This window comes from Pseudopodoces humilis, chromosome 2 (assembly GCF_049639895.1).
Source record: "Pseudopodoces humilis isolate 2021_Gansu_Grassland_sample_001 chromosome 2, ASM4963989v1, whole genome shotgun sequence".
Taxonomy (NCBI): Eukaryota; Metazoa; Chordata; class Aves; order Passeriformes; family Paridae; genus Pseudopodoces; species Pseudopodoces humilis.
In genome coordinates this window covers 71779701-71807415 of record NC_142201.1, presented here as the reverse complement: position 1 = coordinate 71807415, position 27715 = coordinate 71779701, and the positions used below count along the sequence as shown (strand labels likewise).

General features: G+C 39.2%; 1 protein-coding gene across 1 annotated transcript; it reads left to right on the top strand.

Moving 5' to 3' along the window:
- Nucleotides 1–2461: 2461 nt before the first annotated feature.
- MPHOSPH8 (M-phase phosphoprotein 8) lies at nt 2462–26873 on the top strand. The gene is made up of 13 exons (XM_014259666.2): nt 2462–2725; nt 6322–6477; nt 7377–8222; nt 12392–12488; nt 14168–14293; nt 14380–14468; nt 15606–15746; nt 16546–16632; nt 18512–18666; nt 22040–22194; nt 23456–23583; nt 24225–24308; nt 24537–26873. Exons 1-13 carry the CDS (start codon nt 2462–2464, stop codon nt 24576–24578), a joined length of 2370 nt encoding a protein of 789 aa, XP_014115141.2. The 3' UTR covers nt 24579–26873.
- Nucleotides 26874–27715: the final 842 nt, after the last annotated feature.

Sequence of the window (27715 nt, the reverse complement as noted above, 5' to 3'; positions counted from 1 at the left end):
TACTTTTATATATGTTATATTTATATATCTTATATATCTTTTATATATTTATATATATAATATCTTTGTTTTCATTTCTCCTAAATCTCATGTACTTCTATGGCACAGTAAAGAAAGCATAATGTAGCAATTCAGTTAAGTATGGTGGGAGATGTTTTGGCAGATACAAGAGTGTGATTAACAAGGAACAAATAAATATCCTTATAACATATCAGTGTTCTTAATTGGGTGGTTCTATAATTCCTATAATTCTATAATTTTGAAATGCATAAACAGCAGAATAGATATTTTTCTACTGCACTGGTTTTCTTACTGATCATAGGTTAATTTGTGAATACATTGGTCAGTTTTGTCAGGAGGAAAGAGTTCTCTCTTTTTTTCCTGTTGTTACTCTGTGTTCTGATTTTATGCTGATGAAAAACAAATAAATTTATTTTATTCTATACCAGACCGAACACTGTAACCTAATAACAAAACCAGACTAACATTTATTTTAATTTGATGGGTTTTTCACAGGTGCTTAATGAACACACTACATCTTCTAAATTAAGGAGCTGCACAGAACAACACTTTGGTACTTTGTGATCTGATGAAATGTAGTTGGAGACTGCACAATGGCTTGCACTGAGGGATCCATTGGGTATGGAACATACTCCAGACTTGTTCATCCTTTGAAAATATTCAGAAGCAGGAGATTCAACAGTACCATAGATAATGCCTCATGCTGCCCTTACAAATGAAGAATGCTCCCTAGCAGTTATACAGAACTAAGAGGTTACTGAGGAAAACTGCAGAACTTTTCACATAGATGTTTTTCTGAGAATTTAAGCAAACATGCTAAGGGTAGAGCAGATACACCTGATTGTGTAGAGGACATTGCCAGGAGGGATAGCTCAATGTCCTTCTGTTTCTAAGGTGCTCTGAATCCTTGTTCTCAAGATGGAAGAGACTGGCTCTTTTAATAAAAATGCAAAGGAAATATTTGTACTACACTATGAGAAGAGCTGGGATATGTGTTTCTTAATAAATAAAATTAGTCTTAGAAAGATTTCTTAATATAGACAATGATAAACTAGCTTCCAAATTTGCTGTTCAGTCTTTTTTTGCTGAGGTCAATTTATCCATTACTAGAGTTACTTAGAAAGCTAGTGCTGGCAAAAATAGGAAGAATTTTTTTTCTTCAGTAAGCCTGTCACTCTTGCAGTAATACGTCCCACATGGGTATGTGTGTGTGGAAGATACACATTAACGCTAAAACATGAGTTTTGGTTCAGTGATGTGTGTTCCCTAAGGATCTGTTGCTGAGATCCAATATACTGACGCACTGGCTCTAGCTAAAGGCAATAAGGAATAAGCAAATAAGGCGTGGTTTATTTGGTTTTTATTACAAGACTTCTTGTTTCTTCCTCCTACATGTTACATAAAAAAACCTACACCTGACAAGTACTTTAACGTGCAAAATACTATGGAATTAAAAGCAGTTCTTTTTCCTTAGAAAGAAACCATATCAATGCCACAGCAGGACCTTGCCCTGAGATGTCCATGTACATCTTTCTTGTGCATTTCTCCAAAACCTCATCCAGCTGAAGGCAAAAAATACCTTTGATCCAACAAATCCAGGTGGAAGATACTGCATTTGAATTAGGGCGATCCCAAGCATGAGTATAGACTGGGAGAACTGCAGTCCTGTGAGAAGGACTTGGTGGTGCTGGTGGGTGAGAGGCTGGCCATGAGCTGTCAGTGTGCACTCCCAGCCCAGAAAGCCAAAGGTGTCCTGGGCTGCATCCAGAGCAGCGTGGGCAGCAGGGCCAGGGAGGGGATTCTGCCCCTCTGCTCTGCTCAGACCCCACCTGCAGGGCTGCAGCAGCTCTGGGATCCCAGCACAGGGAGGATGGGGACCTGTGGGAGCAAATCCAGAGTGGGGGACACCAAGGTGTTTAGAGGGGTGGAGAACCTCCCCTAAGACAGGCTGAGAGAGCTGGGATTGTTTAGCCTGCAGAAGGCTCCAGGGAAAGCTTGTAGCACCTTCCAGTACCTACAGGAAGAGTGATGGGCAGATAGCAATAGGGCAAGGGAGGATGCTTTTAAACTACAGAGGAGAGATTTAGATTAGATGTTAGGAAGGAATTCTTCCCTGTGAGGGCGGTGAGGCACTGGCACGGGTTGCCCAGAGAAGCTGTGGATGCCCCACGACTGGACGTGCCCAAGGCCAGGTCGGAGGGGGCTCTGAGCGCGCGCCTCCCGCAGGAGCCGGCCCCACCCGCGAGCGGAGCCGCACCGCGACCTTCCCTCAGGGCCCTCCCAAGCCCCGCCCAGCGGCGGCCGCGCGGAGGGCGCGCGGCCCCTTGCGTCACGGGCTGCGCGCGCGGCCATTGGCCGGAGCGGCCGCTGCTCCGCCTCCCGCGCCCGGGCGCGGATGTCGCAGCGCTTTGCGCCCTTGTCGTTCGAAACTCGGCCCAAGATGGCGGCGGCGGCCGGGAGCGCGGCCGAAGCGGCGGCGGCGGCCAGGTTGGAGGGGGCGGAGGGAGAGGAGGAGGAGACGGCGGCCGCGGCGGCGGAGGAGGATGAGGAGGACGGGGAGAAAGACGGCGGCGGGGCGGGCAAAGCGGCGGGTGCTGCGGCAGCAGTTGGCGGGGAGGCTGGCGGCGGCGAGAGCGAGGAGGACGACGAGGAGGGGGAGAATGTGTTCGAGGTGGAGAAGATCCTTGACGTGAAGAACGAGGGGGTGAGTGCGCGGGTCTTTTACCCTGAGCGAGGAGCACGTGAAAAGAGTAATCACGTTACAATTGCAAAGTTAACCGTGCTGTGCACAGTTGTGCAGAGAGGCTTTTTGTCCCTTGTTCCAGATTCAGTCTCTTCCGCCAAAGATAAGTCTTCACTAAGTTATTAGGTTTTGTCTGCAGTGTTAAACTGCTCTTGGCTCTTAGGGCTGAACTGAGGTAGTATTTTGATGTGAAATGTTTTAGTGCAGAGATGGGCAGGGTCGAATATCACAGAACTTAGAAGTGTTTTCAAGGTATCTTGCCAGGGACCGTGTTCACATATGGAAAACGGGGGAAAACCTCCTAAAATAAGAGTCTTCTCCTAATTGAAATAATAAACTGTAGTGATCTTGTATTGTTTACACTGAAATACCAGAGTTTCATTTGTTTCTTTGAAAGCAACCTAAACTGGTTGAAGTTCTTGAAAAATTTTCCTAAACCTCAAGTAGAAAAAATAATTAACACTTTTTTTTTATTATTTTGTACCTGAAAGATTTTTAACTAATTTATGTTTTTTATTTTAATCTTTAGTCAGTACAAGACATTATAAAATTCTGTCAAATCCATGAAAAAGATCAGTCTTGAAAGCTTTAGGCTGGAGAACCTTAAGATCAGCATTTTCTTCGATATTTGTGATGTTATTAAATTGCACCTCAGCTGAAATATGTTGATGTCTTAAGAATATGTTATGCTTTCAGGGTATACAGTATTTATAGCTTTGCCTGTATGAAGTTGGTCAGCATAAGTCATGCTTGAAAACAAGAGGATTCCTTTTTCTTTTTTTTTTTTCTTTTTTTTTGCACCGATCCCCAAGTGATGGCACCTGAAATCTGTAGGTTTAGGTGGTCGTGGTGTGAGACATACCATTAAAGAGTACTGTAATACATCAAGTACCATCTCAAGTGTTATTGGCACCTGCTGGTAAGAGGGTGTCTCCTTTCCATCCCCCTCCAAGCAGCCTGTTGTGCAGCAGGTTCTGAGTTTCCAGGCTGGGTCAGTGCAATGAGCTTCAGCATGTGGGTGTACCCAGCACACGTTGGATTGTGGCTTTGTGGCATGAGCTCCAAATGCATCAGGTGCCCTCTCAGTTGCTCTGCAGCAGGGCCTGTGCTCACGGGCTCCACAAGTGCAGGGCGAGGCAGGAACTCGTTCTCAGGTGTAAGTTCCCAAATGGCTGGGAAGAGCCATGTGTCACGACAGAGTGAGTCAGCCACTGTCCAGCGTGGCATGAGGCCGGGTGGGGTGTTCTGTATCACAGAACAGAAGTGTCACAGCTGGAGAGCCCTGCACAGCTCTTCCCACACACAGTACTGGTGTTACTGGGCTTGGCAGTAGTCGTAGGATGAGAAACAGCACTCCTGGGTTTGGCCTGAGGAGTTAGAACTGTGGATAAATAAAACATTAATGTGTCCTACTCAAGAGAATAAGCAGTGAAAGTTTGGAAATGTAGTCTGTCCATGTATCAATAAAGCCTTTTTTACTGCATCTCTGTTATACTAAAACAATAGGCTCTGGTGCAAATTATTCCCCAGTGGAAGCGGGAAATTTTGACTCTGCAGTTTAATGACATGGTGGTACCCCATGTTGGTTCTATCTCATCACTGGTTCTCACAGAAGCTAGAGCAGTATAAAAATGCTTGGAAGCATTCTAAGTGATAAGAGGAAAAAAACAACCCAATATTGTAGTCAAAGAGTGTTGATAGGTGAGTGTAAGTTTGTGTTTCTTAAGTGTGAGAATCAATCTTCCGCCTTCACCTGAATTTTGTATCACTCTCCTAAGCTGCATTTTTCTGTCACTCTCCATGTATGGGATGTAGTCATTCAACAGCCAAATGGTTTTGCGTTTGCATTAGACTTTATTTTATGCAGCTTTCTCAATTAATGAGAAAAAGGACTTGTAGCTTATTTGGTACCTGAGTTACAAGGATGTACCTAACTGCAGCTAGCAGAAGTCCTGCCTCTGAAAGGGAATAATCCTGTGCCACCAGGCAGGTGGGAGTCCAGCTGCCTAGGACACAGATTTGCAGGAAAGGGTGTCCCCACAGACAAGTAAGATGAACGTGAGTCAGCAGTTCTTGCAGCAAAGAAGGCCAGAAGCATCCAAGAGTGTAGCCAGAAGATCAAGAGATGCTTCAGTCCCTCTTCTCAGAGTGGTGAGAAGCGCTGAGTGCTGTGTGAAGTTCTGAGCTCCCCAGGACAGAAGAGACATGTACATACCGGAGAAGAGGGTGATGAAAACAGTTAGGAATCAGATCCTTCTTGGGGGTGCACAGGGAAAGGATGAGACAGAGAATGGACACAACCTGGAAGACAGGGAAACCTGCATGGATACACTGACTGGGCAGATATCTGATGTAAGTGGTCCTGCTTTGAGAGGGCATTTTACTTGTTAGTTCTGGAGAGCTCTTATAACCTAACACACTCTGTTATGACTGTAATGAGAAAGTTATGCTCTGAAGAAGTTGTTGCTTATTTTGTAAGTAATGCCAATAGAAGAGAGAAAGGAAGGAAGGAAGAAATACGATTTTTAAAACTTAATTCCTAAATGAAGAGAGATGAGTTAAGCTAAATTTTAAGAGAAATGTTAAACTAAGGTGTTTGAATATAGGCTGTTTATTTATTTAGATGTCTGTGAGGCAAAATACAGAAGATTGTAAATAGAGTTGGCTGCTGAAGTTCAGTGGCATGTGTACACACTTGGTCAAAGGTTAATTATGCTCAGGCAGATTTATGCATAGACATTTAACAGTAAGTGCCAAATGGCAGTTCTTCTGAAGATTCCTTTCTCCTGGCTTGGTTAGCATTGTAAGTTCTGTCAGAGCATTATCAGTCTACGTTTGAAAGCAAGAGGTACTATTTTGCCTCTGTAAAGGTGCTTTCCTTAGCACATTTGCTGAAAAAATATTTTTTTAATGGTGAAGGACTTTGTAATTTAGTACAAGAAACTAGATAGAGACTCCAAAGTGCAATTTTATCCCTCAGTGAAGTTCAATACTGTTGAAACAATTGGTCTCAGATTTTTGTATGTAATCTATCAGAATCTTTGTAACTAAGTCCACTGAGATGCACACACTATGATTTTTGTCTAGGTTTAACTTGATCTCATTGCTGGGATTTTTTTCCTAATTGTTGGTATTTCAGTTTATCAAAAATAGAATTGATTACAAATGTAGCATAAATTATAAATTCCAATATGAAACTTGGTGAATGGTATTAATTAGTTAGAAGTCTTTAGGGCTTATATCAAGTAATTCAGCAAAGAGAAAGCAATCAAGCTTGAATTTTTTATGGAAGAAGCATTAAAATTTTAAAAAATAGTTTCATAAGTGTCAGAAAATGCATTTTGATGAACTGACTGGGAATTTATGATATGTACATTTGTAGCTCTGGTTCTGAACAAATGTTACATACTGCAAGTATTTTGGATAAAACTATTCCAACTACAGAAATACTGATTTTTATACACACATAATTGTGTATCCACTGACATCCTCAAGAACTGACTAGCTGATGCAGTACTATGCTATATTGTATTAAATATTGTGTGTTTTTCTTGCAGGGTAAAACTCTCTATAAAGTCCGGTGGAAAGGATACACCTCTGATGATGATACCTGGGAACCAGAGTTTCACTTGAAAGCCTGCAAAGAAGTGCTTCTTGAATTCAGAAAAAAGATTGTGGATAATAAGCCTAAACCTGTTAAAAAAGACATACAGGTGTGTTTCAACTTTAAGTGTCTTACACTGGAGACATAATCCCTATCTAGACTCTACTAATGAGAGGAGGGGAGAAGGGAAGGCATTTGCAATGTGGAATTAAGAAGACTTCAGGAATCTCACCTAAAACTGCTTTATTTCTTGTGAAACTTAATATTGTTGCCGTTGTCTGGTAGGGACTTTTTTGCTGAGAAGTTTGCTTGTAGACTGAATCCATCTAAACTTCAGTTCCATTTCTAATGGGACTATGTAGGTAATGTATGGTCATTTTAGTTTGTTTTTGACAACATAAATAAACCCCTTCCCCTACCCACATGCATATTGTCTTGTCACTGAAGCTGAGCACACTGTTCCAACCACCCTCCTGCTTTCTGTAGGAGATCAATGAGTTTTAACATGTAGTCATTAAATTTAGTATGAGAGGAATACAGAAAGATTAGATGCCAGAGGGCATAATACGGCTTTTTCTTTTCTTAACTGCTCAGTCAGTTTGAAAAATTAGTGATCCTTTGAAAAGGATCCTTTTTGAAAACTGGTACCCTGCTTCTGGGAAACCTGTAGGTAAATCCTACAAAATCAGATAAATTATTTTTGATGTAAAACAGCTCAGATTCAGTTCTGTTCTAAAATCTGGTTGTTGGATGTGTAGTTGGGTTACTTGAATTGTTTGTGTATTGATTCTCATCCAAGCAGTTAGTAATGCAATTTAGGTAATTAAGATAGAATTGTATTGTCACATTCTGCAATTTGGCAATGAGGAATGATCTTGGCAGGGATCAAAAGATTAAAGTGCTTAAAAATTTACTTTTCCCAAGCACAACCACTACCATTTTTTTATACTTTCATCTAAAGTGATAGTTTATTGGGGAAGGAAAAACTTCTTTTTCTTTGCCTTTTAGAAACTGTCTCTAAATGATGATATATTTGAAGCAGAGTCTGACAGCGACTGGCAAAGTGAAACAAAAGATGATGTTTCACCAAAGAAGAAAAAGAAGAAGTCAAAAGAGGGAGAAGATAAAAGTTCAGATGACCTGAAGAAGAAAAAATCTAAGTCTGCAAAACTCAAGGAAAAACCCAGAACAGAATGTGAGAACTCCTCAGATACTTTGGTTTTAGATTCAAAGGCAAAAAAGAGGGCTTCAGAAACTAAGGAAGATTCAAAGGACCCAAAGAAGCAGAGAAAAGAAGATACTAAAGAAATCAAGAAAAAGAAGGGAGAAGTTAAAGATTCAAAAATAAAATCTAAAGAAGATTCTAAAGAAAATAAACAATCACAGAAGGAGAAGCATGGAGAGGTTCAGTTTGAATCAGAATCAAGCACTGTAGATTACTCAGTTTATCGAGGAACTGATAATGAAAATTCAAACATAAATTCTGAAAATAAAGACGAGAAACAAAAGGTAGCAAGTGAAGAAGAGAGATTGGAACAAGAAATTGATGAAAAAGATGCCATAACTGATAAATATCTTGATGGCTCAGCTAGTAATGAGGATGACAGTATTGATACTAGGGCTAAAAGAAAGAAGAAAAAAATTCAGAAAGTAGAAGACTGTAGAGAAGAAGGTGGAAAAGTAGAAATTCAGGATACTCATTTAGAGAAGAAGAGCACGCACAAAAAGCAAACAGGTCAAGAAAAAGTACCAGGAGAGCTGGAGAAAGTGTCACCTGTTCCTTCACCAGTGCAGAAGGGTTTGAAATTGAGCTCTGCTGAAAGGGTGTGCAAGCCCACTGATTCTCCTGAGGAGGTGAGCATGGTAGGATGGTGGCTGGGGTGTAAAATCAGTCATTTCGAGGTACAGATACCTCAAACCACAACTGTTCATGATGGCAAAGAGAAAAGTACAAATTGGAAAGGTACTGAGCTGCATGAATTTAAAGAAACAACCACTGTGCAATGTATAACAGAGACTAGGAAATTTCTGAATTCTGAACACTTTAAAGGGAGGAATTCTTTAGGAGAGGAGAGCATATTTAAGGATAAATTTCTCCCGTATACTATGGCGTCTTAGAATGAAATTTCCAGTTCTTGCAAGGTATCCTGTTGCTTTTGCTCTCTCAAGACACCGGCCATTCTGTTAGGGCTTACATGTGGTTGCATCTGCCTGAGAACTGGAATGGTGAAATCACTTCTGAAGCCCTGTTGTCCAAGACAATTGTGTAGTAGGCTTGTCTTGTTAGAATTCCTGGTGTGCTTATAGCAAATGCTTAGTTTCATGACCTGGTTTCATATTAAATAGAAATAGAAATGCTGTGCCAGTTGTAAGAAATGAGCTAAGCAAATACCAGGATATTTTTCCTTATTTAATGCAGCAGAATTTTAAGAAAAGCAGTATTGTAAAGGCAAAAGAAAAAAAAATATGACAAAAATAAAGGTTTATTGTAATGTTCTGGGAATGTAATTTCAGGTGCTTCAGCCTGTTCTAATACAGTTAGCAGTTCATAAAACATTGAGCAGCCATGTTGTGATTTAACAGGATTGCAGCCTGTTACACACCTTGATACTAGACTATATCCCACGTCTGAGACTGTGGTTGGTGACGGAGACAGGAATGTGACAAGCACACAGTGAGTCCACGCAGGGACAGACGAAGTTTATTGTTGGGTGCCCCCTTTTATAGGGGCTTCACATTTCCCACACTACAAACGCGATTGGTTAAGAGTCTTAGCTCTGCCCAGCTCCCTGGCCAATGATGCGGGTGCATCTGTGGTTCAAAGGGATTGGCTGCAGTCCCTGTTCAGGTTTGAATCTGACCAATCAGTAACATGCCAACATGCCTAGGGACTGGTTTACTTCTATTCTGTAACAAACTAGGTACGTTGAGTTGAATTAAGCCAAATTACCTGTGCAGCTATAGACCAGCTGTAGCTGTCACAGTTCCCCCTTTCTGTTTTAAAATTGCAGGGTGTTCTCTGTCATCCCTCTGCAAGGACCCTTTGCAGATAGAATGACAGGACAGCATGATGACACATACGATTCTACCTAATTGGACAAGCTTAGCCTCTTCCAGCCAGTGATGCATCCCACATATCATTGAAGATGTTATGTTCATTCCCAGGAGCTGTCAGGTGGGATTACCAACAATATGACCTTCCAAATTGGCATGCCACAGGTTTATTATTAGGAAGTTACAAACAACTTAATTCAGGAAACATTTCAACTTTTAAAACCATGGGAAAACGTACCAACAAGGAAAACAATCTGGTTTAGTTCAGGTCTCCAACTCACATCCTTAAATATATAAAATCCTCAGTTCCTCATCTTCAAATATATAAAATATGTGTGTCCTTAAATAAAGTCCTTAAATAAATTTGTCACCTTAGATGTCCCAGATCTCCATGTATCAGTTGCACAAGTTGTCTTAACTCACTGCTTCATGACATCTGCTGGAGCTTCATCAGGAAGATGTCTCTGGTCCTGAGCAGGACGTAGGGCAGGGCAGACACAATTGGCAAGTATCCATCATGTTCTGGTTTCTATGGAAACACAAGCATACCGCCATCCCCATGTAATAAGATCCCACGGACCTTCCCACTTATTAGTCATAATATCTTACCAGTATTTTAGGTGTAGGTGACTGGGCATCATCAGATTACTGCTGTGATAGAAAATTATTTAAGATAACTGGATTCTGAGATTGTTCTGGTACTGTTAAGTGATTCAAGGTATAAACAGCTTTTGCTACACTGCTCTGTGGGCTCTCATCACACATTCCTCCTTTTTGTTTTTCTAAAATGCGCTTTAAAGTGCCATATGCTCTTTTGATGATTTTGATGGCTTGTCCCATTGCTAATCAGGGAATACCGGTGGTGTGACACACCCCAGAGTTGTAGGAAATGTCTGCTTTTATGTAATGTATATGTAGGTCCATTATCTCTTTTGATGTTATAAGAGATACCCAAAGCAGCAAAGGCAAATTGCCAATGTATGATGGCATCCCAACCTTTTTCTCTCAAGTGTACTGATGCCCATATAGCTGAGGAATAAGTATCGATTGACACATGCACATATTTTAAACATCCGAATTCAGGAATGTGTGTAATATCAGTCTGCCAGATTTGTAAAGCTTTTAAACCACAGGGACTAACTCCCATCTGTAGCGCAGCAGTGTGGCCCTGGCAATCAGCACAGGTATTGACTATATTACGAGCCTCTGTAATTGAAGTGATATGGTCCTTCATTACCCAAATACTTTACTTATAGTTCAAGGCTATAGTGTTTGTGAGAATAGAGACAAGAATAGGAAAGGTCTTTGGAATTCTGTTCTATTTACCAGTTGTATAAAACTCCTGTGACCTTGACCATGAATAAATCAACAGCAAAGTGGGTTTGCTTGTGGCTCTTCAGTTAGCATTCTCAGTAAGTTGTTTCTGTGCTTTTCTTGGGTTTGTGCTCCATAGAAGGTTATGCTCCAGGATACCAGGAAAGTATGGAAGGTGTTCTGCTCTTAGCTTCTTTTGAGTGTAGAAGGCTTAATCAGTGTTTTCTGTAACCGGTTAGTTGTTCTCTGGAGCAGTGTGGACTTGCATGGCAGGGTTTGGTGGAGAGGTCTGCAGGGGTTTTTTTTGTTCACTAAATTATCGGCCCAAGTAGATGATACCTTTCAAAGAAAATCACCTATATTTCAGGTACCTGTCTTTCTTTATGTAACTCTGCTTTATAAAACACCAACTATGTCAATTTATAACACAATATTTTCTTTTCGGGGTCAGTTTCCATGCTGAACCATTCCTTCCATTTCATTTGCCTCCAAAAATAAATGTGTATGTTGTGCATCTGATCAGCATTAGAAATCTGGAATAGAATTCAGGATTACTCATTTTAACAGCCCCAGTGTAGCAAAAATCTGCTAGTCCCTTTAGTAAGTTATGGATTTCCTCTTAAATACCAAGCATCTGGCAGGATTAGCAGCTGCTTGTGTTAGCATTAATCACATCAGTGATCAAAAGCTGAGGTTTGTGGAGGGAAGTGAGGCAGTGAGGAAAGCAATTAAATGTCTCAGCTTTGTTAATACATGATGATACACCAAATTAATCTGGTTTAATTAAGGTTTTTGCTATGTCAGATGGTAGCATAAATATGAATTATTGTGAAGGTTTCTTTTGGGGCAGTTTTTCCAGAAAGACAGTGCTACTCCCAGTGCCAGGTTAGTATCAGAGACTGATACAAAGCCATGCCTTGTCCAGCCTACTCTGCAATGAATTTGCTGAGTGAAGAGAAAAGATTACAGGAGAAGAAAGGCTAACTTTGCTAGAGACAGTTGAATTCCATTTTGGCAAATTTGATTATATATTTACATCTACAATAAGTTTTTTTTCTGTGATATTAGATACTGCTAAGCTCAGACTTCTGCAGGAATATCATGAGTTTGGGTGGATTTTGCCAAGTGTCTGTTTTTCACAAATAACTGTTGCCGTAACATTCTGTCTGTGTAAATTGGAAAGCTTGGAATCTTTTGTGTCCAACTGTCAAGTTTTCTCAGTTGAGGTTCAAGTCAATGCTATCAGAACGCTTCAAATGCAGTGCAACAAAATTGTTAAATGCTCTCAAATAATTGCATTCTATTCAGGTTCACTATTTGGAACAAATGAAAAGTTCATAATTTTGAATTTCCTTCTAAGTGCTGGTTTTATCTTGTCTGCAGCTCTTCCGTAAAGCAACTTGAATGATTGGGATGCAGTAAAACTATGAATTGAAGTTACTGTGTTCAGGAAATAATACCCCTACTGTTAGGGAAGAAGCCTTCACAGACTTAACTCCTAACTCACCTCTTTAATTCTTAGGAATGTCTACAAGACTGTTGCATACTGTTCAGTGGTATTAATTGTAAATATACTTGATTGTTGGAGTGGTGAAAGGAGTTTGTTTTCCATTTTTTCTCTACCACTGAAATTTGATCTTTGCTTTCAATTATAGGAAAGAGAAGTAAAGAAAACCGAAATTAAAGAAAAATCTCAAAAAAAAGAGTCTGAAAAAGAAGAAAAAGTCAGAAAAGAACAGAAGGTTCTAAAAAGTAAGTGCTAACTTCTTGAAACAGAGAAGGGAATGACCCTTCAGGGCATTCTCTTCTTATTTCTATAAGGGCAGATGTTCTGTAGTTTTGTAACACCCACACCCCAGAAATAAAGAATTCTGTTTTTATTTTAGGAAGCAAAAGTCTTCTGTTTAACGGCTTTGCTAATACGTGCTTCAGGCGAATGTTAATATGTGCTTCATGTATGAAGCATGGAAGTATATAGAGATCTCTGACATTTTTGTAGACAAGTCAAGATTTTGCCCTTTTTTATTTGACAACTGTGCTTCTCTGGCATGTAACAGTAATCTTTTATTTTTTTATTTTTTAGAGGAATTCATCCAACCATTGACTATTTTCAGAAGTGTTATGGCAATATTATGCATATATATTTTTTATATTTAGAAAAACTAATAGGGGCTCCCATCAGACTAACATCTTGCCTCCTGCTTCAGCCAGAGATGCTTTATATCATACAGCCCTGGATGATACACAGCGAAAAATGTCTAGGTTCTGTTTCTACTCCTAATAGTATAATGGATTATTAGTGTAACTGCTCTTGATCTCAGAAAAACTCTAGACTACTTTTTTCAGGATAAATTCTTTCACTAGAGAAGCACCTTTTTCTGAAAGTGGCATAGATGCTTACAGTGCTTAGGAAAAGTAATAGGAAGCAGAATTATTAATGATTGTTTCTGTGCAGCACTTGTCTTTTGTCTGGTCATCACAGATACTGAACCGTATTTTAGAAATAGTAATTAATGCAAAATTTTAAACTGCATTTCTTAAAAGGAAGATGGTACCATGTTGAAAGCAGTCAGAACTCAGACTTACCAGGGTAGGTGGAGGTGGATTAGCTCTCTCTGACTTTTGTCTTATGTTCAGCTTGCTCTGTGCTCCAATACTTACAGAAAGATAACAGATCTTTTCTAAATGGATGCTCGTCGTTTTCTTAAATTTTTTTATGTAATAGTCTTTAGTGGCTCAAGTAGTCATTCTTGGTAACTGTCTCAATATTCTAGGCTTTAAGGTCATCGAAAGTGCATTTGAGTTGTTTAATGTAGCTTCAGAAGGAAAAAAAAAGTAAATATGAGAATAGCTGCAAAAGAGAAGAATCTTTGCTAGAATATGAATTCATAGAAGAGTTAAAAGGGCAAGGTATATAAGGAAAGGAGAAATATAAGAGATGAAGCAGACATGAACTTGCATTGCTGCAGAAGGGGATTGAGAAGTACTGGGTGTGAGTCATATGGAGAACACTGGTAGATGAGATTTTCTGTAATCCTGCTTGCATCTCTAGTGCTCCAGTTCTTGTCTGCAGGAGGTTGAAATGAAGTTTTCTTTTGAAGCTCACTGATACCTTTTCAGTGTATTTTCAGTGCTTCTGCTACTACAGTGATGGAGTGTTCACCTTCCCATAATCACTCAGCCTTATTTGTTATAACAAATTAACAGTTTCTTTCAAATAAAAGTGTTTTGTTTGTTTGTAATGTAGCCTTGCTGCTGAGAACCATTCTATGCTGACTGCCAGAGTTTAGTTGAATGAAAAATAGCAGTAGCCATTTGTTAAGCTGCTGATCATTAAAGCAAGGGCAAACATTCATTAGCTTGAAAATTTACAATTTGCTACTTACTTTACTTTTTTTTTTTTTCCTTTCACAAAATTAAATACATGCTAGATGGCAAGCAGCAAGTTCTGAGTTTGGGTATGGACATGCAGTTAGAATGGTTGACACTAGAAGAATTCCAGAAGCATCTTGATGGAGAAGATGAGAATCATGTACCAACAGAACCAATATCAAGTAGTGAGTATTTTCTGGGAAGGAGGTCTGTTTCTTAGCTTGCATTTCCAAGGGAAATACCTTATAACAGCATTGAATTTATTTTCTAGCTCTCTTGAGAGATGCTGTTAAAAGTGGAGACTACATGACAGTGAAAATGGCGCTTTCTTCAAATGAGGACTATAATTTGGATCAAGAGGTAATTTTTGTGCAATAGAAGTATTGGAAGACAGTAGGGGGGAAGAATACAAATTTTGATTTGTATGAAAAGCTTTCCCCTCTTGGGTTTTAGCAGATTTCCATCTCACCTGGGTAAAAAAGCACGAGCTGTCAAAAAGGAGTACAGACTTGGAAGTATCAGTATTTTTATCCATTTCTTCCAAGAAAAAATGAAGTTTGATAGAACCATCCCAGTAGCTTTCCACCCAAATTGCCCACTGTATTTAACTGACTAAATGTGGAACTTCGCATGCTATTAGGAATTATAACCACCAGTTCAAGTGGCTGAACTATGTAAAACATTGTACATGGGAAATAAAACTTAAAAAACCCAAAAACCTGAAAGTTATTTGATACACTGGTACCATTTCACTTCATAATTAGTTTTCTGCCAGTTTGTCATCAGCTGTGTTCTTAATGGGTTTACTTTCAAGGATCTATTTTCCTGTTGAATAGTATTGTAGTTCCATTTTTGAGTTTTAAAATCTCCAATACTGCTATTTTCACTGGTGATCCTGTGTAGTTCCATTGTGTAGCATTTTGAGAACTCCACATTATGCTAAGACTTCGGAGTCTTTTGTAAGAGGTGTCATAGGGAAGATGCCAAATGAATTACTGAGGCCATCATGTGTTCTGTGAGTTGTAAGGTGTGGTGAAAAACACAGGAATGAGTGAGGAGACTGGCTGGTCACAAAGTGCTTTGTACTTACACTGATAAAAATCAAAAAGCAATGCTGTGGGAGCTGACTTGAGCCATAGTGTTCTTTTTCAGGGGTGCTGACTTTTATTTCCCACAGTCTAACTATCTTCCCCACTCTCAAATACCTTACAGCCTTTCTTCCTGGTTCGTTCTGGTTTTCTTGCTCCATTTTCTGGTCCTCAGAACTGCAATGGATTTTGCAGATTACAGAGCTCAGAGTGTGAGACCTGCAGGCCAGAGAAGTAGGAGGTGATAGTTTGCTGGTATCTGGCAGCCACGTATGTGTGAAGTCTTCTGCCAAGGAGGGAAATATTTGTGAAACATGTTGATGCACTTGAAATTTTTATCTTCCAGCTTTGATTTATCTTGAAGTTTTTCTTCATTATTATTTTTTAATGGCAATGATTCTTGTTCCAGGACTCAAGTGGAATGACCCTGGTAATGCTTGCTGCTGCTGGAGGGCACGATGACCTTCTGCGGGTGCTGATCAGGAAAGGAGCTAAAGTTAATGGGAGACAGAAAAATGGAACAACTGCATTGATACATGCAGCTGAAAAGGTTGGCTTGGTTATTGTGTATTTGTGGTTCTGGGCACTTTTACTTACATTTAAAGGTGGTGCACAATTTTTTACCTTTGGGTATGATGCCTAAAAAGTGGTAATCAAGATACAGCAGAGTGACCTTAAATGCATAATTTCAGCAGCTGTGGTTATTGTGGTGTAAGTAAGTTCTGGTCACAAACCCTGCCCTGAACAGAGAATATCATAGAAGGAAAAGTGGAGGCAGAGGGTATTGCTGGATTTTTTGTCTGAGAGCTTAACTCCTTGTGCTAGAATTGCTTGCTATGATGTCTGGCTACACAATACCCAAACTGGAGACACTTAGAAAGAAAATCTCTGATTAAACAGGATTTGGTATTTTTAAGCAACTGGGCAATGGACACAGTGGCGAGCTCTTCCCAAACTAAGACCAGCTAAAGCAGTAAGTTAGAGCAAGTCAGGGTTTCATGGGTGCACTCTTCTGTTCAGGTTGGTCCCTGTGCTTTCCCATGTACAGTAGATAGAAAGCCAGAAGGGAGACTCACTCCAGTTTGGTGGCAGATGCAAATACACTGCTTCCTTCCTGTGATGTTTATTATTGCAAGATTTAGAAAAAAAAGTAAGAATTGTAAATAATTTGGGCTATCTACTTGCCTAAGTCTGAACTGCTCTTTATTAGCCATGAGAGAGAACAATGTTAATTGTGCCATGACTCATGTTTTGAATTCTATGGATGAATTTTAAGTAAACAGCATTTTATATTCTGAAACAAAATCAGAATATTTTTTAGTTACTTGTGTTGTGTTTTTTTTCCCCAGAATTTTCTAACAACAGTAGCTATTCTTCTGGAAGCTGGAGCATATGTGAACATGCAGCAGAGCAGTGGTGAAACTGCCTTAATGAAGGTAAATTCTGTGTTTGTCCTACATGGTTTAATAGGACTACTTTTGCCAAACTAATAAAACACAGAAATGTATTTGTAGAATTGATTTCAGAAACATGTACCATATTTGAAATAAAAGTATTATTCATGGTTACTCTAAGCAGAGTTTTAATCCATTTCTTTAATGTACTGTAATATCTAAACAAGAAACACAGATGCCTTCAGCATGCAGTGCTAAATGTGGCTCATCATCCTCTTCTGTCGTTTGAAGAAATGCAGATGTGGTCTTCCAGCTGAGATAATCAGATTATCAGCAGGAGGAGAAAAATTCCCAGAAGGAAAATCTAGCCTATTTACAGTCTGATTCCCAGTCGCCTGTTCTGCACCATTACTCCCGCAGGCACAAAGGAATTTCTTTTTTTTATGGGAAAATTCTAATACTCTTAAAACAGTCTGTGCTTTAAATATTTTTTTCTTTATGTGGATGAATTTCACCAAAGTTTCCCTTTGCCTAAACTTGCTGAATTTATATGTAGGCTGTTTGTGTAGTTTGTTTGCCGAATTACAAAAGCTTTCCTGCCCAGACAATGTGGTATTGTTTCTGTTCTGCACTCTTTGAGGCTTAACAAGTGTGGGGATTTTGCATTTTCTCTGAAGACAGCAACTCACTTGTGGTTTCCTCAGCCAGTTCAGTCCAAAGTCTCTTCATAATTTGGCCACTTCCATGAACCTCAGTCTTGACCTTCATTGTTTTTAAACATTTTAAACATTGTTTTCTGTTAGTCTTTGATGCGCAGCAATACAAACCAATTAGCAGCCTACAGTGCCTTATTCCAGGTGGTTTTTTTGTAATGCAGATACAAAGAATAGGATCTTCATTTCCAGTAACTTCCTGGGACAGTATTTGCCTTCTGTGGATAAATCTATTAATGTGTTTATCAACTCACTCTTATTTAACCTTAGGAGTTTGATCATTTTTTTTTTAAGGAGAGAAAAAAAATCTGAGCACTCAATTCCTTTCTGTCAGGTAGTGTGAGATTTTTCTGTGTTTTTTGATTTGAGGAAGGCAGGTGGGTTGTCCTGTTTATGGAAGATGATAGATTGAAGGCACAGATCAAAGTTCAGAGCAGAGATGAATTTCAGAAGCTGTCTTCTGAAAGCTCTTAAAAAGATAAAAATGTTGTATCTCTTGTGCCTTTCCCTAATTTATATGAGTAAAATGTTTGAAAACAAGTGACCAAGAGCATGCATTTGCTTTCTTCAAAGTAAAAATTTTTTTAGATTTTCCTGTGCTTTTTTTAAGTCTGTGGTTGATGTGCCCTGAAATTCTTGCTGTAATAGTAAACAGTCTTGAACATTTATGCAGAGGATAAAACTGACTGTCTGACACAGCTACATACCAGTCTGGGACAAATTCTGTAAATTTACTGCATACCCAGAATACCATTTTAAACTGAGATGCATAGAAAAACAGGCACTTGATAATGTTACTTTAATAATTTCCAAATAGTTCTATAGAAACATATTTACTCAGGTAACAATTGCAATAAAATTTACAGTTACTGAACTCCAGCAGATTGCATGTTTTCACAGAACTTTTGGGGTTTGCTTTATTTATTTTTATTTTTTTTTCTTAATTATGTCTGCTTGGTAATCCTGAGTGTTCTACTTCCATAGGATTGGGTCTGTGGTATTGCCTGGATGAAGATGAAGTATTTATGGAGCGTGTTCCTGAGTTTCAAGTTGTAGTACCATTCACAGAGCAAACAGTTGAATTTCTGAATTGTAACTAATTTTGGATTTTAATTCACTTCTGCAGTTCTGCTTACTCTCACGTTATGCTCTATTTTAACGGGTTTGTCATTGTTTTCTGTCCTTCCACCTTTTCCCTTTCTGTACAGGCTTGTAAAAGAGGGAATTCTGATATAGTTCGGCTCATGATTGAAAGTGGAGCAGACTGCAACATTTTGTCCAAGCATCAGAACAGTGCCATGCATTTTGCTAAACAGTGCAATAACATAACGGTGTACGAGCAGCTCAGGAACCACTTGGAAAAGTGAGTAAACTGTACTTGGAAGTTTGTTCTGCTGAAGTTTTCAGTGCTAGGCATGTCATAATTCTGGTTTAAGTCAAGGAAAATGTCAGGAAAGAAAACAGATCTGATTTGGGCAGAAAGCTAACTAATAAATCATGTGAAGTTAAAATTTTGTGAGCTAGCATAATTGGCATACACTTGCTCAAGCACTAAGTAAAAGCGCGGAAAGGAGAAAAAGGTAATTCCTAGAAAGATTCCTTTAACTTAAGATACAGCAATTGTGAAAACTTAGAAGTGTATAAGCACTGGACCATTGAATGTGAGCTCTTAGTAGGGCATGCTAAATAAAATACCTTGCTAGAAAGCATAGGAAAAAAAATCAAACAAAAGAACACCAAGCAGAAATACCATGAAAAATCTGTGCAGGTGGTTGTGGTGTTGTTGGACCTTTAAACATCAGCTATGAGCTGAAAGTGCCGGGGATAAAATTTTCATGCCAGTAGATGATGGAAATCATCATCATCATCATCATGCAGAATGACTGAAGACCAGTGCAGTGTATGTGACATGTAAAGTGTTGATGTCATATGGTCATGTAAAAATATACTGAGCTAAACTGAGGCAAACATACAGAGAAGGAGCAAGCTCTTGAAATACCCATTTGGAGAAATACTGTAGTTAAAGTATATGGGCAGAAAATTATAACCTGCAATCTCTAAACTTGGGGAACACTCGGGGAGAATCTCAGGGCTTCTGCAGCAGGTGAGATTTTGCCATGAATGCATAGTTAGTGCTGGAAGAATACTGTCTCAGTGCAAGATTTTTTTTCTTGTTTCATGATGATTTAGTCCTAGTGATTTATCTATGTAATCTAAGAAAATCTCTCAAGTAGTTTGTAATCCAAATTCCAGTGCACAGAAATCCCTGTCTCTTTTCTGTGTCCTATCTCTTGCATTTCCCATCAGCTGACTTAAGTCTGTCTTTACAGATACTGCCTTGTAATGGTCAATTTGTATCAATCAAAAAACACATGAAGTGACAGGGTAAAGGGAATGGAGTCAGGTTGTTCTTAGTGGTTCCCAGTGACTGGACAAGGGGCAGTGGCCACAAACTGGAACACGGGAGGCTACCTCTGAGCATTGGGAAATACTTTTTTCCTGTTGAGGGTGATGCAGCACTGGCACAGGCTGCTCAGAGTGGTTGTCAGGTCCTTCAAAACCTTCTAAAGATATCTGGACATTGTGAGGTTTCTGTCAGCCCACTTGTCAAGCCTGTCAGGGTCTCTTGTGGATGACAGAAATATACCAGAAGCTACCAGCCACTCCTCCCAGTTCAGTCTCATCTGCCAAAATGCTGCGGGTTCACTGCACCATCCTTTGGGTGGGTCATTAATGAAGATGTTAAACAGGACCAGACCCAGTATTGATCTCAGGGATGCAACAGTAGTGCTGGTTTCCAGCTAGATTTTGTGCTACTGATTTTTACTGAAGTAATGTGTTTGGATCCAGTTTCATACCAGGAGGATAGTATTGTGATGCCACTGTTTTTAGTGCCCTGTAAAGTTTGTCTGAGATATTGTAGATCACTATATCAAACTTCTGTCCTGAGTAGATGAACACTCTAAGGAATATTTTTCTCTTGTAGAATGCTAAAAGGAAAAGAAAAGTGCTAAAAGCATAAAAGCTAATAATTATTTTTCAGAAACTGGAAACCTGCTGAAGTGAGTGAATGGAATATGCTGATTCTTGCCTAGGGAAGCAAATCATGACTTGCTAGTTAAGGTTTTGAAGGCAATGGCAAACATGCAGATAAGTGATGTGGTGTCTGCTGTTTTGGTGTAGTGAGACTTTGTCACTCATTCACTATTTGATGCCTTTCCAGTTTCTTTCCTATTTGACGTCTGCTACCTTCAGTTTTGGCTAATCTAAATAATGAGTTTTTGAAGATCTTGACCATATAATTTTGCCAGTGAAGTGGCAATTGAAATTAAATATTGATGATTGCAAAGTGATGTGTGGGCGTATCACTGTGCTGATGTGAACTATACAGCGAGTAACACGGCTCTTGCTAATTCAGGAAGCTTTTAAACTCACTGCCTGAAAATACCAGTTTAGTACTTTTTGTCAGTCATAAAGGAGGACAATATAGTAGTAGTGAAGCTGAAAATAAAATGATTAAAAGGTCGAAATGTAAAATCAGGAAACAGCAACAGAAAATAACACAAAGCCATGAGACAGGTTCTGCAGGCCATCTTGCTAAATGATCTAGTGATAGGTTTGAAGTGGAAGAATTTTTTGCACAGCAAAACTGAATCATGGATCTCATTGTTGCAGAATGTTGTGGTCAAAAATACATGGGATTTTAGAAGGGATTAAGTAGATCTAAGGAGATGTGATTTGGCTGCAGTTTCTAGTTTTGGATGGCTCTTAATCAGATTGCTGGAAAATAGGACAGTGTAGCAAAAAAGGACATCTGTTTAATTTCTCATATTTAATATGGCTTTGTCAAGCATCTGGAGAATAGGCTACATGGGCTTTGGGGCTTGCTTAGACATGGCAGTACTTGTGGTTTCTTTCCAATGAAACATTGAAGTTTTAGATTCTGCAGAGGATAGTCTCAGTTAGTAGGGTAATAGCTTAAAAAGCTACAAATCTGCCAGAGGCGGGACCTCTGCTGTGCTAAAGCATTTAAAACCCATTTCTGGCAAAACAGTTTTCTGAAGAGGATTACTGAGTAATCTGCCTGCAAAGGTGCCAGACACTGGCGGGTGTCTCTCTTTGAAGGCTGGACTGCCACTCCCCCTGCCTCCCTAACCTCCAAAAAAACCAAACAAAACCCTCACTTTGTCTATTTCATTGATAGAATGGCTACTTTTTCATGGTTTTATTCATAGAGTTTAACTAAGAACTGCATTTTTCCAGTAGTATTGCCAGTAAAATTATACAGGGATGTACTTTTTTATTTTTACTTGTAGGCAGATTGATAATTCAGTCAGGCTGGGAAAGTGGGGATGTCTGTTTAGCCACCATGTATATAATGCTGTTTCTGGGATATCATTCTGTATATAAAGCCTTCAAAATATGTGGCTAGTTAGATTCTTTTATTTTTTTAATCTACTGTAGTGAATTTGTATTCACACTTTATTTTTTTGGACCCATTAGCTGAATTTCACAAACACACTGCTGATAAAATATTTTATTAACGAAGTATTGGGACCTGTGGTTCACCTATGCATAAATGCTAGTGAGGAAGGCATTCACCCCTGAAAATCAGGAATCTAAAAAGGTGATCTGGAATCCTTTTTGTGTATGTGTGTGTCAGCTCTCACCAAGCCTCTGTCTGGTAAAATAAGTCACTGTGTGAAGCACAGGCCTAACTCGTTTGGTTCTTTCAGGCTCTCAAAAGTAGCAGAAGATACTATCAGGGGTTATTTTGAAGCTCGCCTTGTTTTGCTGGAGCCAGTGTTCCCACTTGCGTGTCATCGTCTCTGCGAAGGGCCAGACTTTTCTTTGGATTTTAACTATAAACCTCCACAAAATGTGCCAGAAGGTAGGGAGGGGTTCGTTGTTGTGGTGGGGGTTTTGTTTGTTTAAAAAAGGTAGAACAGTATGTTTAAAGCACATCTTAAATTATCTCCTATGCAAAATTATTTTTGTATGATTTTGCAGTACATCACTTTAAGACTGCTGTGATTATGGAACATAGAGAGAGCAATTATATTTTGATGTATTATGGGTATGGATTGTGTGTATTTTTTTTTTGAGACTTTTTAATTGCCATGTACAGAGTGTGAACTTGTTTCTGTTCATGGGTAACATTAGCTCAGTGACAGGCATTATAGGAAAGGAATGCTTTACCTTAGAATTAATGATTCAGGAAAATCTAGGCTTACTAGATTACTAGAGATCTTGTAGTGGATCCTTTCATTTCAATGGACAGTAGGTCACATGCTGAAAGCTTGGCATGTAGTCCCAGCAGTGCCCTGAGTGCAGTCTAGAAATACTAGGAAAACGAAGTAGCTGCAGTCAACTATGTTTTGCCCACAAAACCTTTGAAAAAACTGGGAATCAAACTCCCAAGGTATTTGGGAATGTTTCTTTATTCTTACAGGAATTCAGATACTATTCTGTGCTGCTTGGCTTAGCTAAGTCATTTTTGATGAGTATATCAGGGAAATATCTACTGATACTGATTTTTTTTAAAGTGATAAATCATTGTGACTATTAGAATCCACTTGAACTCAGATTGAAAGTGGGCATGTCTGCTCAGTTTCCTGGTTGTTCAGAGTTGTTGGGTAAGTCTTCCAGTTCTTGATTATAGATATACTATCTTACAGAATTAAGAAACTTCATGTAAGTTTATGTATTAAAATGAAGCATTTGTGGGTAGGTCAAGTTGCTGCTTATTGAATTTCAGTGAGGTTCATAAAGATCTATAATTGACTGGGCTCAGTTTTCTGTTCTCTTGACTAGACCCAAACCACACTAAATTCCATAATTCTCTTTGAGTAAACCTGAAACCACAGAAGTGAACTGTGCTGAGGATTGCTGTTTCCATTTTGCATTCCTTTCTAATAGCCACATAAAATTATTTCTGCTGTGAAAAGTCCTTAACTTGGTGACCAAGCCAGTTGTTTTCTGGATCCACTGACTTGGGAAATGGGATTTTTGCTTGTTGGTTTGTTATTATACACCATATAATGTTTTTTTATCTCTATGTATTTGCACCTGTCTTCAAAGGTCCAGTGTATGCAGTTCTAGATAATGAGTCTCATTTAAAATTCATGTAACTGAATTGTCTTCCCTTTCAGGATCTGGAATTCTTCTCTTTATTTTCCATGCAAATTTCATTGGGAAAGAAGTTCTTGCTCGGCTCTGTGGACCATGCAGTGTACAAGCTGTGATTTTAAATGACAAATTCCAGCTCCCTGTATTTTTGGTAAATCTTTTCATATAACTGATTGACTGTAAAACTACTTCATAAAGTCTTTGTAGAGCAGCCTGGGCACTTTCAGTGCCGTAATTTGAATTTAAAGTATTGTGATGGAGCATACTTTTTACCATGATGAGGTTTTTCTAAAATGAAACTTAATTTTCTTTGGATATGGAGAGAACTGTAAAGTTTGCTTGTACTAGATTCCATAAAAATTTATGACTTAAATGTCAGGGACATAGTGCTGGACAACCTGATTCTAGGTGGCCCTGCTTGAGCATGGGGTTGGATTAGATGCCCTGGAGAGGTCTTCTCTAGCCTCCAACCTTCTGTGATTCTGGGACTGAGGCTTCTCCTCTAATTGACCAAGCCTCTCACATTTTTGACCCAAGTAAGTTCTTAAATGTTTTCTTAAAAACCTACCTCAAAGTTCTAATAATTTCTGGGGTTTCTTTTTTAATGTATTAAATGCATCACACTGCACAATTTTGAAGTCCTCTTGTTTTCTCAGCGGTTGCCTTTAAGGTTCATACACAATGCTCTTCGAAAAAAAGCATAGTGACAATGTTGTGTTCTGTTAGTCCTCTTAAATAACTCTTTCAGCCATAAACTACCATTAACTTTGTCCATTTTCTTTTTCCTTGTAGGATAGTCACTTTATTTATTCCTTCAGCCCTACTGCAGGCCTTAACAAGCTTTTCATACGGTTGGCAGAATCTCCTACTGCCAAGGTACAAAATGTCCTCAAAATTAAATGTGTGTGTTCATTTGTTGTACAGTAACTCTTCCATACTCTGAATGCTTCTAGCTGTATGTTGCAATTAAATGTATGTAAAATTAAGGATTTTCCTCTGTCTCCTCATCCCCGTTTCCTACATCCTGTGACATTGCCAGAACTTGGGAACATTGCCAAGGGTTAGTTCTGTTATTATAATGGAAACCTTTGTTTGCTTTTACAGGTAAAGCTGCTCATAGGGGCTTACAGAGTGCAGCTGCAGTGACCTCTGAGCATGCCGAGTGGACTGACACTTTTTTGGATATACTTCTGATTCCTCTGTTCAGAGACTGACAAAGCAGTTTGGAACTTTTTGGCACCACACTCTGAAGTCTCAGTTCCCAGCTTGCTGCCACTCATTGGCAGTCACAGGAAGAGTGTGTTGGAGAGCAGTTGAATAGGCTGCACTGGTGGGACAGGGTTATCAGCATTTTTTACTTTGTACAGATGTAGATGTAAGTATTTGTGCCAATACATATAATTCTGTTTTTCTTTAACTTGTGGAGTCCAGACTGCATATTTCAGCTTTTCCACAATGTGGAATGGTGCATATAAGAACTATTTAAGGTAATTACATGAAATGTCTTTTTTAAAGATCTTCATTTGTAAACTAAAGTTTTCTACTTACTCTAGTGTTTCTCTGTGAAATGCAGAACTGTCATATTATTGGAGCCATGGGCAGAAATTACACTTTAAAATTATTGCATTAGGTTTAACTTTTAAATTGCTGAGGGCTGTGTTCTGGTTTAAAACTGCTCCTGTTATTGTCTCTCAGTTAGAGTTATGCTTAGTGATTCCCTTTGAACTAACAGAGTTCAGTCTGCAGGCATGAACAAAGACATCTGAACAGGCTCAGTTCACAGAAGGGTTGCAGTCAGGTTCCCAGGTAAATCACTGGTTAAGCCTGCTTTGGTATTAGAGAAGCAGTCGATAGTTTTACAAACATCTTAACTTTTGAGGTCTTAGGTGACATCTGGAAAAACAAACACAAGCTGAAAATAGCAAACCAGAAAGCTTGTAACTGCCTTCAGTGTCCAGGCAGAGATTTTTGTAGACAAGAAGATACATAGAGAATTTCAGATGTCCTCAGCCTGACAGATGACAGAACATGTGTTGTCCTTTACTTCAGAAATTCAGTTCCTCAGTACAAAAAGCTGCTATCTTTTTATTTTATTATTATTATTATATTATTATTTTATTTAAATTACTCATCAGATGACAGCAGTTTTGAAATGGTCCTGTGCTGTAAAATAGAAATGTAATACTTCTGCATGGAGTATAGAATATTTTTCTTTGTAAATTAACCAACATCTTGAAAAGTAGAAAAAACCAAACCAGATCGTGCCTTTGCTGTTCTAGTTGTCATGTGTAGTTTACATGCCACTATGTGCCTATATTATTAGCAAAACTATTGTGCATAAATTCTTGATGATTTTGACTGCTCACCATCAAAATGGTGCAGCTGTATGAAGTATCCTTTTAAGAACTGTGATTTTTTTAATATAGAGTTCAATTAACCGGTTTTTAATTTTTGGTTCTTGAAGTTTAAATTTTTCATATTTAAGAGATGCCAAATGAGTAACAAAGGACACCAATTTTGTGGAATGTCACATTAAGCTATATAAAACTAGAACAGCAGCATGACATACAAATACTCATTTCTGTTTTGATTTACAATAGTTGCTTATGGTTTTGCACAGTATTGATGAAATCTTAACAAATTTGGGTTTTGAAAAGACTTTATACCTCCACCTCTCTGAAATATGTTAGATACCTCACTTTGCTAAGTGTGAACACCTGAGATGCATGAAAAGCACTGGCTGAGAATCAGGTATGTCACTGCCAGCACTTGGGACTTTGTGTAGCTGAAATTTTAGTCAGTGTGCATAACCCTGGATGATGCATAAGGAAAGGGGACGCTCGGTTTCCTTACACTGGAGTGCCAGGTTTCATCTACGTGGCTGCCCCTCACAGTTACTGTGGCACAGGACGTGTGGCAACACGGTGTGTGGGACAAGCTCTGTATAGCACCTGCCAGTGGGAAATGCTGGAGCTGCTCCAGGTGGGGATAAAAGGTGTTTTGAACAAATGTCTAAGTGATAGAGATGCTATTTAGAAACTGTTGTACAGTCTAACCTAAAAATGTCTAGTAATGCTCCAAGAGTTGATAGAGCAAGTAGTTTGTCAAAGGTGTTGATTTGGAGGGTTTTTCCAGATGTTTTTATCTTGAGGCACTTGGGAGAAGGGGAGGAGTTCTACAGAACGTGGGAATGAAGATCTGGGTTTCATGATGCTTTTATTAGGGATGGATATTTTGCAGTCATCTTTCTCTTTTAGTTGGTAATATAAATTCAGAATCCCTATTGAAGATGCATAAGTGTATGGAAAGCTGTTTGAAGCTGGGTTTTGTCTGTTTTTATTGTATGGTTTTTATCCAATTGCTGAAAAAGGTTTGGTGGACAAAGGATGAAGAGAAAGTAGCTACAATAAAAAGCAATTCTTTAGGCACTGTGGAGAAATACCTGTGAAATACTTGCTCCGTTTCTTCTTGCTGCCACCAGCAAGGGCTGCAGCTGCAGTTCCCATGAACTGCAGTGGTAGCAAATGGTTCTGAAGGCTCAGGGTCCTTACCTTCACTGCTCCAGCACCAGTACTGCTGGTCGTGGTTTCTTTCACAGGTGCTGAAGGTTGGTGGGTGATGCAGCTGATCATGCCATAGGTCTTCTGTGCTTTCTGCACCCATTCACAAAAACAATATGGGTTTTGATCAGACTGCATTTAAGAAAGCTGTTCCAATATGGGGAACAGACAGCACAGCATTCTGATGCCATCTTAGCCAGCCGGGACTGCTCCAAGTGCACAGGAGCTGTCTCAAAATGTTCCGCTTGTCTGTCTCTGCTGTAATTCTGTTACTACTGTGTGCCTTTCCATACAGTACTGGAAAACAGCTGCTGTAACATGTCTTTCCTCAGGAAGTGGTGGCTGCCCAGGATCATGGGAGCAGTGACGACCCTGCAGGATGCATTCCTGTAGCAATGTGTTTAGTTTTGCTGGAGTCCATAATGGAGTCATGTCTCTTAAGAAGGCAAGAGGACTATATAAAAAGGCCATGTGTTTCTAAGCTCCTGCAGCATGGGCATGCACTGCAAGCCCATCACTGATTCCCAACACTTCAAAATTCTTGGCTTTCTGTGTCCCATGTAAACTAGGAAAATATTTTTCACCTCTTGAATGTCTCTTAAAATGTTTGAGTGAGGGACAAAGACAAGTTTGGAAAAAACTACCTGAAGAAGATACCACACACTAGACATTTGAGCAGAACTGACACAGCAGGAAAAATAAAGATTTAAAAGGGTCTCTCAA